Source organism: Balaenoptera borealis, assembly GCF_965194805.1.
Source record: "Balaenoptera borealis genome assembly, chromosome: 18".
Classification (NCBI taxonomy): domain Eukaryota; kingdom Metazoa; phylum Chordata; class Mammalia; order Artiodactyla; family Balaenopteridae; genus Balaenoptera; species Balaenoptera borealis.
Window position 1 is genome coordinate 6,770,429 of NC_138877.1, and position 14,956 is coordinate 6,785,384.

At 40.1% G+C, this 14,956-nt stretch overlaps 1 protein-coding gene across 6 annotated transcripts in view; it reads right to left on the minus strand.

Moving 5' to 3' along the window:
- The window catches only part of FLT1 (fms related receptor tyrosine kinase 1), a 173,632-nt gene that overhangs the window by 141,520 nt on the left and 17,156 nt on the right, over positions 1-14,956 (minus strand). For 4 of the 6 annotated variants that reach the window (XM_082365015.1, XM_082365014.1, XM_082365018.1 and 1 more), the window contains exons 2-3: positions 4,988-5,084; positions 4,368-4,600 (exon numbers count right to left, since the gene is read on the minus strand). The exons of 1 other annotated variant lie outside the window; for it this stretch is intronic. In XM_082365015.1, the coding sequence (XP_082221141.1) occupies positions 4,368-4,600; positions 4,988-5,084 (330 nt within the window). Of the gene's footprint in view, positions 1-4,367; positions 4,601-4,987; positions 5,085-14,956 lie in introns of those variants that run through there. One more of the 6 variants, XM_082365017.1, reaches the window with a different exon arrangement.

Here is a 14,956-nt window from a genome sequence, read left to right on the forward strand (position 1 = left end):
TGAGACAAGGCTCTACTTGGCTATGGGACCTGGGACCAGTTGCCCAGGTGCCCCTACAGAACTCAAGTGTCACTTTCCCTCCTCCCTTCCACTACGACCCTCCAGCTCACCAAGGTGGACTGAATCCCTCCAATCATCACCTTCTGTCCTTTACCACAGCTATGACGACGGTGACCTTGGCAGCAGCCCTACCTGGTGTTCCTGCCTCAGTCTTGCCCCCTCTGGTCTCCTCCCGCCACTGAGAATCTGAAGGGAAAAATCTGACCACCTTACTCTGCTGCTAACCCTTTTCCGTCGCTCCCCATGTAGCCTCAAGTGAAGTGGATTTTAGGCCCTTTGCTTGCAAAATGGAGAGAAGAAAGCTTCACGGGATTGTTGTGAGAATCGAACAGCAGAATGTAAATAAAACCATTTGTTTAAATGAAAAGAAACCACGAATGTAAGGAATTATTATATTAAGGGAAATTTAAACTTACCAGTAATTTAAATTTACCAGTAAGTTAAATCCCAGGTCCCATAGCCAAGTAGAGCCTTGTCTCACTAAATTACACTGATTCTAAGACAATCATCTTCCTCTCCTGATATACCTTTGGCTTGATCTTTTTTTTTTAAGAATTTTTTTTGATGTGGACCATTTTTAAAGTCTTTATTGAATTTGTTACAATATTGCTTCTGTTTTATGTTTTGGTTTTTAAAGTAAAGTAGTTAAATGTAGTTACTTGAGTAATTAAATTGATAATTAATTTATTTACTTGAGTAAATAAATTGAAATTAATGCATTATGTCAGAGGTTTGGTAGATTCCTACAAGCTGTAATGATAAAGTGATGATATTGATTTTTCTGTACATTACATATACATATCAGATGTTATGTCCAAATCAGTGCTCAGGTGGGAACCATCTAACTAATAGTTTGCTTATAATCCACATGCACGGTTTGGTATCATGCAGACAAAGCTATACAGCCCTGATTCTTTTTCTCAGAACCCTATCAGACTACAAATCTATGCCTTTTCAAAAGAGGTGTCTTAGTGTTTCTCATCATTATAGAAAACCAAAATGAAACGCCAACACATCTGCAGATGCTTACCAGGGGCAGAAATCGTCCAAACAATAACATGTTCTAAAGTAAACATTCAACAATAATAAATAAGTGATAACCAGTTGACATCTAGTAAGTAGTCAGAGCTGTGTATTAGGAACTGGTTGGAGTTATTAGTCCCAGACACAATCCTGAGTCACAAGAGACCAGACCAGTTTTGTGCCCCTGAATAAAATTAAACCTGTAATGTTGTAAATATTCAATAATAATGGAAGCCTGAGACCAAATCTTCTCAGACACAAAATTAATAAAAGAATGAAAATAGGAAATGCATAAAATGTTAGGATACTTGGAAAAGTTACAGCTGCTTAATGAATTATATCATAGCTAACTTGGATTTTAGTAAAGTGTGATTATGAGACCAATATCACTCTACCGGGAAATAGACAACAAAATCCGTGTTACTATTCAGAGCAGTACAGTTACAGGCACCTAGCAAGTGTTCCCTAAATATTTGCTAACCAAATTAACTAACAAACAAAGAAGATTCAGGTGCTCTCTTATGCTCACTATTATTGATTCAAATATCTTTTGTTATTAGTGCTATCTAAAAGTCACGTCTCATAAAGATTTTCCCAATGAACGCATATAATATTCACAGTATTCCAATAATAATGCCCTATGAAACACAATCAGTGCATTTTGATATCCTTCCCTGTCCACGAACACAGTCTTTGAAATAGAGAATTTCCTTCTACCCAACCAAATTGTGCAAGAGTTTTGAGATACTAGGACTTGTACCTTTATGCTAATGCTTGTGGGCTACTACCAGAGAGTAGACATGATACATACGTGACACCGCGGCCAGTACTCACCCCCCCAGCCTCATACCAGACAGCGATAATTAGTGATGCCGCTCTTTCCTACTTGGCCTGAAATTCATCCTCAGTGTCAATTTCAACAGATTATTCCACACAGCCCTGTTAATCGCTTCGTGTATTCATTTGACAAATATTACTGAATTCTTGCTATGAGCCAGGTACTGTACCCAGGAGGCACTTTGCAGGTACAAGTAATTAAGGCAGACATGGACCTTGCCCTCACAGGGCTTAGAATGACTATTGATTTGACACCCAAAGTGATCGTTACCTGCCAGATCTGCTCTATTGTATAGCGGAAGTGGAGATAATTCTAAATAGCTAAGTTTCTCTTCTGTTTTCAAAGGGGGTTGAAGTTGACAGGTTCTGCACACCTACCTACTGACTCCATAACCCATGAGGCCTACTGAGTAATGCAGGAGCGAAAGATGAAAATAACCGAATGTTATTTCTTAGGGAAAAAAAGAGAAATGGTCTTCTTTTACTCATTTAAGTGTTTGATTCGGAAGGTCAGACCAATAAACCCATAGAAGAAAGTTTTATAAGAATTTTAGTATAAATGAATTCCCTCCCCCCATTTCCCCTAGAGAGACAGGAATAAAAGCATTTTCTTTCCTCCACAAGAGCCAGAAAGAACATAACCTACTATGTGGAGCTAGAAAAAGAGAACAGATGTCTGAGCACGTGACTTTTTCCATCGCCACCGGCACACGTTGTGTCTGTGTCTCTCCCTTTAATCCTGTTCCCCCTGACCCCGCCCTCTCTTCCCTCTTGGAGAAGGCAGCTCTGCCTTCTCCAAGCCAAGATCCCTGGCCTCCTTCCTCCTCTTATTTTTAAGTGGGCTGGTTGCATTCCTATGATGGCGATCAGCTAGGAAGTTGTTGCCTCCCCCAGTTCTCTGCCCACCCCACCCCCTCCCCCCGGAAAAGTGCAAAATGTACAAACAGGAGTTTGGCGGAGCTGGATAGAAAAGTGGCTCAGTCAAAGCAGGCTGATACGAGCTAATATGTTACTGCCAATATCACACTACTGTTCTACTGTCTCTGAGACTAACCCTGAATCTGGAAAATTACATATTATGCTCAGGTAAAACGCTGTCTAGTTGCCTTATTTCAAAAAAGATTCCCACCAAAATGTAAGTCTATGGTGCTGCCTTCAATGCAAAGACCCAGTTCTTTAACTCGCTGGGAGGAAGACCCAGGATGTGTGTTTAGGCTATTGACGCTGATGGTTGCTTGTTTTGTTTTTTTAACTTGAGTTTGTGCCTGAGGTGCCTACTAATTTTGCTCTATGTGTTAGAGCTCTAGCTCTAAGGCTAGAGTCTCGGGCAAGTTTTGGAAATTGGCTGGAACGAAACAAGGAAGTACAAAGTGACAAGTCATCTTCCTTATTATTCTTTCCAGGGATCCATTTCTACTGCCACTTTATGTTTCTTTAAGGATTTTATATTTCTTCCCTCTGAATATTATTTCATTTCTTCATTCTCTAAGGAAGGAAAAACTAAAAAAATTATACTATAAAAATCATAACCAGAACATGATTCATTTTTTGTCTTTCGCCCTTTTCACTATGCAATGGCATGTGCCTGGTCTTATATGTTTATAATACTCACCTTGTGAACATGAAATAATACAGCATCATTAACTGGAATTAATTTGGTAACCTTCAAGTGACATTAGCAACATTACACCTATGAATTTAGTATAGAACAGTATTTGACAATTTCAACCTATCAGAGAACGCAGTTGTGTTAAAGGACAAAAATCTTGTATTGTATTTTGGGCTTCTCAATAATTAAGAAATAGAGGGCTTCCCTGGTGGCGCAGTGGTTGAGAATCTGCCTGCCAATGCAGGGGACACGGGTTCGAGCCCTGGTCTGGGAAGATCCCACATGCCGCGGAGCGACTAGGCCCGTGAGCCACAATTACTGAGCCTGCGCGTCTGGAGCCTGTGCTCTGCAACAAGAGAGGCCACGACAGTGAGAGGCCCGCGCACCGCGATGAAGAGTGGCCCCCGCTTGCCGCAACTAGAGAAAGCCCTTGCACAGAAACGAAGACCCAACACAGCCATAAATAAATAAATAAATAAAAATTAAAAAAAAAAAAAAGAAAGAAATAGAACTAAAAGCTTGCCATTCATTTTTTCATCCCACAATGTGCCAGACAGTATTCTAGGTGCCATGGATACAGCGGTGAACAAAATAGACAAGAGTCTCTCCCTTTAGGGAGCATGCAATTGACTGACTGGTCCTTGAAAATTCTGGTTGAAACTGACACTCAGGAAATACATTAAAACGCACTCCACAAGTTTCGACAGCTAGGGTAGGCTCTCTTTCCTGGCCCACTTCTTTCACAGTCACTAGGAAAGCTCCCTTTCCAATGGATCAGGTGGATTTATGACCCACTGCAAAGTTATAGCAAAGAGAACGTAGAAAATGGAAGTCTTACCATTAATAAATATGTAGATTGTAGATTCTGCTTTCTTTTTCTTGGAAGCAGGTGTAGAGAGATATTTGCAGCTGTAGAAGCCGGTGTGGTTTGCCTGAGCCGCGTTCAAAGTCAAAGTACTGCAGAACTGCTTGCCACTCCTCCCACAGGCAGATTTAGTTATGCTCAGCCTACGGCTTTGGCTTTCCTTACTCACTGTTGTAGGCAAAGACCATGAATGGGCCCCTTCCCCTCTGCAATCACAGATAAGAAAACAAAACACAGTCAGTCATGGCTGGGGCCAGTTCTGAAGCTGTCATTTCTATCCTGAGGTCTTTTCTTAAGTACAGTCACTTTCTTTACAGAAAAGTAACACATTTAGAAAAGCTTTTAAACAACTCAAAATGTTCGGGACATCCCTTCCCCTGATTCCCCGTGAGTGAGTAATTCCCTCCGATCCCATGGATGAATGTATCACCCTCCAGGGGAAGCTGGATGCATGAGGTTTGCACTTGGCAGATGATGAAAGACCACTGACGTCTACCTGTCTCCTCTGGGGGGCCACCTTTCTACTCTCCTAGGGAGTGGTTCTGCCTACGGAAGAGCAATCAGACTGTCCCCAAACCAACACGGTCACTCACCTGCATTTGAGATACAGCGTCTGGCCTGCTTGCATCACGTGCTGGGTGCCTTTTAAACTCAGCTCAGGACCTTTTAATTTTGAACCTGAACTACATCCTGGAAAAAAAGTTTTTGAAATGTGTTATTTGCAAATTGCCCTCTCGTCTTTTTTTAAAAGGTATATCTTTCCACAAAAGGTAACTTTTCATCTTTTACTTGCATAGACAAAAAGGTACATCTGATATTAATTCACAAATTTTTTCTATTCCAAGACTTCTTGCTCATGAATACTGTATATCCTACTATGCCAAATCATCTAAATAATATTCAAAAGCCCATTAATTTAGAACATTAATAAATTCAATCATGATTCAAAGTGCAACCATATTAAAATATATAGTAACTTATTAAAAACTCTCAGGATTAAATGTCAATGTCATCCAAAATGTATTTCTAATACTGAACTACCAACATGGGTCATCTGGTTATACAGGCCCGTCTGATCTTTTTCTGAATACAAGGCATGGAACTTTTCCTGGATTCTAGACATAGTTCAGTCATTAGTTGAGCCATGATATTCTGGGCGAGTCATTTCTCTTTCTGAACTGGTTTCCTCATATGGAAAACTAATTATAGAATCAAAATCAGTTTTAGAAGCCACTTGGTTTGTCTTACATAATCTCCAACTTCCTTCTATAATGGAAGAGAAAAGAGGGAACTGTCTGCTCCTACGTGACATCTGACAAGTATATTTCATGGGGATCATTGTGAGACAATGAGATCAGCTATGCAAAAGTGTGCTAAAATCAACACATCTCCATATGACACAATATCTCCTTAAGACACAGCATCTCCTCACAACACAATATCTCCATACAACACAGTATCTCCATACGACACAATATCTGCATACAACACAGTATCCATCCCGGGGAACAGCTATGAGACCCTGGCCAGGTCACCTTCTCCAGATCTCAGTTCTCTTATCTGTAAGACGGGAGACTGGACTGCATGACTTTGGTTCTCTGTCCATTTCTGACATCCCCAGACCCACAATTCTTTGAGCCATTGGTGCGGTAGAGGTTGAGTCTCTGCTGAAGCTCTCGACTTAGCAGAAGAGGTCTCTGATCAGGAGCTCTCCCCTCGTCCCCTGCTCTCCCCCTCCTCCTGGTAAAAGCGGGAGATGGGGCTCAGGATTAGCAGGGGTAAGGGTCAGCAGGAGGGAGAAAAGATATTCTTGGAAGGAGGGAAGTTATGTATGCAGAGCCGATCTTAGGGAATATTTTCTACATAAAAAATACGTTTCTGAAGTGGAATCCAAAGCAGAAGATTGGGATCTTAGACCACAGACCTGCATGTGTCAGACTCCACGGGGAAGTCTAGCAATGCTCCCTAGTGTTTCTCTCAGGTCCTAACATCGCAAAGAAAACTAGACTCAGTGAAAGATCTGCCCTAGAAGCTTAATCTCTCCACTTGCTGCCGGCATGCCTCGGCATTACTGAACGGGCTTGCCCCTCGGCATCCTCACGTGTGAACCAGAAAGTCCACAGGCACAGCATGGGGACTTGGTGCTCTGCTGTCTGGGTGGCGGGCACGCCACCTGGCACGTGGCAGATAGATGCCCCTGTCACCGACACCTAGCAGAATCACTCCCCTCCCCCGCTCCCATCAGAGAACGTTTTGCTGGGTATGTAACTGCAAAGATGTTAGATGAACATTATCTTCTTTGCTGGTGTTGCTGATGATATTAATATTCTGAAAGTCACTTTTATATACAATAGGCCCTGGTATCAAATTATGGTTGGAGCAAATGGCTCAATATTAACTAAATTTAAATTCGAGTGACCGTTTCATCGAGCTCCCCTTGGTCTATCAAATAACCTCACAGAACAAGTCGACCCATTCAGGTACCTAAAGAAGAATTTTGTACTTTCCTCATGTTTATGAGCTTTCTGAAGTAACAGGGTAGCTCAAAATCAGTGATCCAGGAGAACACTACGTCTTTCAAAAGCCACAGCCAGCAATTAATAATGCCTGCCCTGAAAAATGTCCAGGCCGGAATAGCTTCTGCCCTTCTTTGTGGTATGGAACTCCAGGGATTTAACTGAGCAATTGTTCGTGGGTTGGAAAAGGTCCACCCCAAGCTTCCTGTGGAAACTTCTGGCAATACTTGCAGGTATCTCTGTGGTTTGTGTGCACATGAGTTTTCCCATCCAGGAGAGGCCAAGGGGAAGATGCCTTCCTTCCCTGGTATGAGGTGATTCCTACTTTTTTCCCTTTTTTTGTTGTTATTTTGGTTTCCAAATTGTGTGAATCTTTCTCTATCAGTGCCCTAGAACACCAGTACTCCTGACCCTTGTCAGAGAGGATCTTAAACCTTGAAAAAACCACCCAAATGCCAGCAGAAAGAGATGTGTCATGTAGAGAAGATCCCTCAAAAAATATGCCAACTGCACATCCCTCTCTGCAGTCCCCACTCCAGCCTCCAACCAAAAGAAAACCACCTAACTGAGTGATTAAATAAGACACTAAGAGAAAAATAGGATTATTGGAAAGCTTAGGGGGATAAATATTGAGAAAAATATTTTGCTATAGAATTTGTCTTCGCAGACATCATGAATTTTGCCCTAAGAACAAGGAAGCTAGGTAAAAGTAGTTGATTGAAAGAAAGGAAAGGAGAGGTATCAGGAAACAGTATTTCGAAGTAACTGGACACTCTGGGACATCACATCCTTCAGTTAATAGGAAACTAGAATCTCATAAAGATGAACGGAAGTACCAAGGCTACAATTTAACAGGAAAACTAATAAAGAAAAAGGAAAGTGAGATATTTATTCCTCAACTGCTCTGAAATGTCATTAGGCCTTGAAACACTTCTTTGAAGCAGTTTAATGCCCATACACCCACTTGCGTAATGAATATTTAACACTTTTTGAGTGTCTCCTGCATGTCAGACACTTTCTCCATCTCGGTGGTGATGTGTAAGGACATGAACATGCATACATCCAAGATCCGATATCTTCTTCCCACCATGAACAACTCTGTTTGCTCGACTCATGAGTAGCTCAGAGTCACATTGTCCACTTAGAAATAAATCCACAGGATACTTCATTTCGAAGGGTGGAGTGCTACAACTTAACAATGATCCCCCATTGTGAAGCTCAGATGGGGATCAGAACTTTCCACTGTTTGCCATGGTAGCCTAGAAGTCTCGTTTAAAAGAATCATTGTCCCCTCAGGAAACTAGGTGGTCCGTGAACTATTGTTTTCATCAAAGTCAACTACGATAGAATCACGGGGGTCAAAGAGATCTCCTTATACCAGGAAAATTACTATTTAAATAAAACCAAACAAAAAACTCAATGCAATCAACATGAAAAGGCAGTCTACTCAACGGGAGAAAATATTTGCAAATCATATGTCGGATAAGGGGTTAATATTCAAAATATATATTTAAAAAACCCACATACAACTCAATAGGACAAAACCAAACCATCCAATTTTAAAAATGGGCAGAGGATCTGAACAGACATTTTCCCCAAAGACAGACTGTCAACAGGTACATGAAAAGATACTCAACATCATTAATCATCAGGGAAATGCAAATCAAAACTACAATGAGATATCACCTCACACACAGAATGACTATTATCAAAAAGACAAGAAATTAACAAGAATTGCGGAGGGTGTGGAAAAAAAGGAACCCTTGTGTACTGTTGGTGGGAATGTAAATTGGTGCAGCCACTACAGAAAACAGAATGGATATTTCTCAAAAAGTTACAAATAGAACTATCACATGATCCAGTAATTCCACTTCTAGGTATTTATCTGAAGGAAACAAAAACACTTACTCGAAAAGATATGCATTCACATGTTCACTGCAGCATTATTTACAGTAGTCAAGACTAAGTGTCCATCAATGGATGAATAAAGATGTGGTATATATACACAATGGGATACTATTCAGCCATAAAAAAGAATGAAATCTTGCCATTTGCGTCAACATGGATGGACCTTGACGACATTTTGCTAAGTGAAATAAGTCAGAGAAAGACAAACACGGCATCATCTCACTTGCACGTAGAATCCAAAAAAAAAAAAAAAACCAAAACAAAAACAAACTAAGTGTAGACTATGAAAATGGGCTTTATCACATGCTTCTTTATTAGGAAAAACTATTAAGGTCAAGCACAGTGGGCTAATAGCATTAAAAAGCCAATATGTGTACGTGAAGTTATGTGAACACTGACACTTTGTACTGTCCTTGTCCGAATATTTTCCCTCGTTGTTTGTCTGTTCTGTATTATTGGGTAGGTAGAAAGCGAACAGAGCTTTATGGCTCTTAAACAAACACCCCTTCTTCCCCCACATGATGAAGCTCTGGGAGGAAGCCCAGGCACAGACTGTTCTAAGATGTTACATTTCCCACCTGTACTTCATTGGGCAAAATGGAATGCTTTCTGTGACCTCAATGGGAAGCGTGTGTAAAATTCCAAGTAAATAAAAAAGGCTTTATTTTGCAACCAAATCAAAGCCCAAATGATTGAGGTTCTTTCTTCAAACCTCTTCAAAGCTACCATGATGGACACTAAGAGAGAGAACACCCACCATAGGTCATTATGAACCAGACAGCCTTGCCCACCACTTTTAAGACTGAGAGCAAGCTCTTATATAGTTTGACTAAAAGTTATCTTTAGAAAACTGCCTTTTTTATTGATCTGAATAATAATAGTGTTCTGACCTGTTAAATGTAACTTCAAGACAAGGCCATTAGCTCCTCTTCTTTCTAGATGACACCCCCTCACCTCTACTATATTGAAATCAAAGGGCTGTTCTCTGTAAGAAAGGGGCCTTATTCAAACAGGAATCATGAAACAGCTATGTTTTTCCATTTTTGATTGGGAATCATGAATCTCCCCAGCTCCGCTACTAACTAGCTCTGTTGTGGCCATGAGCAAGTCACCCTAAGCCTCAGATTCTTCATCTGCCAACAGAGGAGGCTGGACTTAGATTTTTACAATTCCTTCTGGCCTAAAAAGTCAGCGATTCTGAAATCCGCAGTGATTAACAACAATGTACAAGTTAGAAATCACATTTTAAAATACTTCCAACGACTGGAAGAACAAATAACCCATTTAAAAAATTGACAAAGTATCTGAATAGACATTTTCCCAAAGAAGAAATATAAATGGCCAGCAAGCACATGAAAAGATGTTGGACATCATTAGCCATCAGGAAGATGCAAATCAAAACCACAGTGAGATACCAACTTCACACCCACTAGGATAGGTTCAATAAAAAAGACAAGAACAAGTGCTGATGAGGATGTGAAGAAACAGGAGCCCTCATATGTTGCTGGTAGTATCGTAAAATGGTCCAGTTGCTTTGGAAAACAGATTGCAGTTCTTCAAATGGTTGAACACAGAGTTAAACAGATGGCTCAGCAATTCCACTCCTAGGTATCTACCCAAGAGAACCAAAAACATATGTCCAAATAAAAACTTGTACACAAATGTCTGTAGCGGCATGATTTGTGATAGCCAAAAAGTGGAAACCACCCAAATGATGGGTGGATAAACAAATGTAGTCGATCCATACAACAGAATATTATTTGGCAATAAAAAGAAATGAAGTATGGATATATGCTACAACATAGATGACCCTGGAAAACACTGTGCTGATGCACACAGAGGTAAGGCCATGTAGGAACACAGAGAGAAGACATCTGTCTACAAGCCATGGAGAGAGGCCTCAGGAGAAACCAAAACTGATGACACCTTGAGCTTAGACTTCCAGCTTCCAGAACTTCCAGCTTCCGTGAGAAAATAATATTCTCTTGTTTAAAAACCAAAAAGAAGCCAGTCACAAAAGGCCACATGTTGTATGATTCCATTTATATGACGTGTCCAGAATAGGCAAATCCATAAGACAGAAAATAAGAGTAGTGGTTGGCAGGGGCTTGGGGGAGAAAGGAACAGGAGTGAGTAACAACAGGAGTTTCTTTTGGGGGTGAAAATGTTCTAATATTAGACAGTGATGATGGTTGCACAACTCTTGTGAACATACTAAAAATCACTGACTTACACAATTTAAAATGGTGAGTTTCGTGGTATGTGAATTTTATCTCAATAAAGCTACTTTAAAAACAAAACTTATGACTAAAATAATCAGAGTTAAGTTGCATATTGAGCTATTTTGAACTTTGTCGCTACATACAACCTCAGCAGTGTTAGATTTTTATACTTTTGTTTCTCCAGCTTAAAGCTTTAGAAGGCTGATTTTAGAGAGAGAATTTTTACTTCATGTTCAATAACATCATTATTTATGTATTAGAAGATTTACAAACATATTGCAAAAAACTCACTGTTCCCCCAAATTGCAATCTTTTAAATTTAATGTTAATTTAAAATCACTTCCAATTGCATAGTTTGAATTTTACCTATTTAAATTGGAATTTTAACAAATTGAGTCATGGCAAAAATTATGTTGCTAGAGCTCTTGGAAGAAATCTACGGTATTTCCTTTAATATTAAAATTATTGATTTCTAATGGATTTGGTTTTAATGCAAAGCTTTGTATATTAGGTCTCTTTCAAATGAGAGGCATCTGTGTTTGATTTCACATACCACGTTTTCAATAGTACATAATCCTACATGATAAATGACCTCTTTATCTAAATATAAATCCCCAAGTATCATGTTTCTAAAATTTGATGTTAAGACCCCGAGTCTTTACCAAGGTTGTGTGAGGTTAATTAAACATAATTCATAATAAAAGAAGACTTTCTTTCCTCAAGACGTAGCTTATTAAAAGCTTAAGTCTCACAGACTAAACCTCATGGAATCTTTTTGGTTGGTGGCAAGGGTGGGAAAAAGGTTAAGAATGCAAATGAACCAAATTTCCAGAAACTTCCAAAACTTTTGTTTGAGGTGCTAATACCCACAGGGCTCTAATACTTAATAAGAAGTTAACTCTTGGTCTTAACTTCTGTGTCATGCCTCTATTAAAGTATTTGTCAGATAATATGAAGGGTCCATTATAACTGAACACAGTTCGGTTAGAATGACTCTTCAATGAAGATTACACCACCAACCCAGGGTACAGGCACCACACTCTACTGGAAGACATTATAACGTACATTTTTCTCTCACTTCTAGCATGATGGGGAAAGACCAGAGAGCTCCTGTTCCGTCTACCAGCAGACTAAATCAAAGGTGGGAAAGCCATGGGAGTTTGTATGACAGCAGCATAACTCAAGCAAGTCCCACAATGAGAGGCGACATGAGTTTTTTAAATGTTATTTTCCTCCCAGAACAACTGGCCTTAAATCAAGGAAGGATCTAGAGAAATGAAAGGATGTTTACGTAAAGACATGCACACATACTTTGCTGCCTACAGGGAACATGCTTTCCTCCCTGGGAAGTTTGTTTTAGGAGTGGTGGAAGGTGGGTTTAGAAATGAGAGGGGGCATGTACATTCTCTCAGGCACAGGGAAACCTCTTTCCACGCTGGGACTCAGAAACTGACATGTACTCGGCAACAGTATGAAGCTCTGACTCACTGCTGACTAATCCCTTGTGGAGATTAAGATTGTGACTTTTAGATGGACAGATGTAGGATATTTTAGATTACTGTGCTCTTGGTCCCGGGTCCACAAAGGACGGAATGGTAAGGTAGCTGCTTCCAGCAGTAATACACCTAATTTGTAGCAAGTTGCTAATCCCAGACACTTGCTATTTTCTTTCTCATCTTTTTGTTATCAAAGGGACCCACAAAAAAGAATTCACTGGTTTCTTGCTTCAGAGCTTCTGCTATCCCAAGTAATCCCCAAATCATCAGATCCAAACTATGAAGCACCTGATCTCCATGCCTTAAGAGAAAATTTAAAAGTCATTTATATAGCATTTATGTCTTGAATTCAGGTGTAAAAAAACAAGGGAAAAATTGTTTAATTTCAGCAGTGACAGTTGGCATAGCCCTAAACATATGTTTACTTGAATAATTTTCTTGTTTTAAAGCTTACAATTCACACTTTGTCAGTCAACAAAATCCACCAACAGCTTTCCAGTGCAGCGCACAGAGGACACCATGGTATTAGCCCCTGAAGTGACCATGGTCTTGGTTCCTTCTATGCATGGGTGATGGACTTCACTCATTTTTCCTTAAACTCTATAAAGGTTATTGAAAAGAAAAAAAATCTGGGTGGTTTAAGATGTTTACCAAGAGAAAAGTCCTCTACTGACATCAGCATTCCTACTGTCAACGCTTACGAGGGGCACGTCTTCAGGGTACCTCTTTGAGCTTTTTCCTTGACACTGGCTTCTCGGAGGGTCATGGTTTAACAGGGCACGTTCATTTATCATCGGGCCTGTCACCGGCTACCATCAGGAGCCTACCCTCCAAGTGACCTGTACCCAGGAACAGCTCCTTTTCATGTGACATCAGAGTTAATTAAGGTTGGTCAGTGAGAAATCTCCTGCCGACCGAGGAGTTACCTTTTTACCCCCCAAATGCTCTACTCCCACACCGATGTCCTTTTACTGAATGAGTTCACAAGCCACCTCCATAGAACTGTCTAACAAGATGTCATTTCAATTTACCATACAATGTCATGGGAGTTATCTGAGCGGCTTGGAGCAAGGGTCAAGATCCGGTTGACAGGGCACGAGACATAGCTCACAAAGCATTCAGTAGAGAAGATGGTAGGCTTTCCTCTGCTTACACAAAAGGAGATGGACAGAACCAGTGCTCTTTATACCCTAAAAACGCCAAGAGGAAGGTTGTGGGTATCAGGGAGGGCTCGGCACGGCTGTTTCTCCGCCAGTAGCAGGAAACGCACTACATGTGAAGCAGACACCCTACCATCCTCTGTTCTTATCCAATGTTACTGTTCAGAGGACTGTGGGGAAACTGGACCTGATGACACCTCACACGGAAGGGCTTATAATCACCAGCAGTGCTATGCTATCATTCACGTCGATTTACAAGTTATTTCAGGCCAGAATATATTAACTTTCAGGTTATAAACACCTGAAAAAAAAGAACACTCCGCAGAGATGCAATAAACACACATGCAATATACAAACACTCGGTTTACTGGAAGCAACCAGGGTTTTTTTTCTGCTGTTGTTCATCTTTCATCAATTGCTGCATCCTAGCATTTGGAGCAAGTTGCATCATTAGGCATAGTAGTCGTATTAATAAAATGTTTGAACTGCCTTAACATTAACCTTCTATCCTCTGAATTGTTTAGGATTACAAGTTTCAGTTCAGCCCAAGGTATCCTCTGTATTCTTTTTAAACAAACAATCACTAGTCTGGAAGCATAGGACAGTATGTAGGCAACCCACAATTTAAAATCTCAAGTCTTCCCTATTCTACATGGCATTAGGACTATGCTTTGATCTACCACAAAACATTTTACCAAATACTCTGTGTGTATTACTGTTCAATGCCAAAGTTCCGGGCATCTATGGAGACAATGACAGCAAGGCCCCGGAATTCATGTTATTTACGTGGATCCCTCTGGGTTCCTTTAGGAAGGAAAGCATCACAGAGAAGACCTGGGAAATATTTCATCATTTCAATAAAGGAGCTTGCCATAAAATGGTTAAAGTATAAGGATGGGAATTAGAACTTTAAATTTTAGTTGAGCCATTGTGTATAACCTGTCATGTAACACTGATAATCCTCAGGTTCACACACAATTCTTTCTGGAAAAAACTGAATATATCGTGGAGCTGTATGTTGGAATGCTATTAAGTAACCATAAAAAATATTTATCATGCCAAAGTTTTAATTTCGAATCCAACATGATGCCTTAAAATTTTTGTACCATAAAATGAAGAAAGGCTGGCAAGTAGGCAGGCAGGAAAGCATGTACCTTAAACTCTAGCTAACCATGCAAGAAAAGGGCGAAAACGTTATTATCCCTAACTCAAATTTTGGTCTATTCTTTGTATATTGTATATTCTTCAACTTTCTAACCT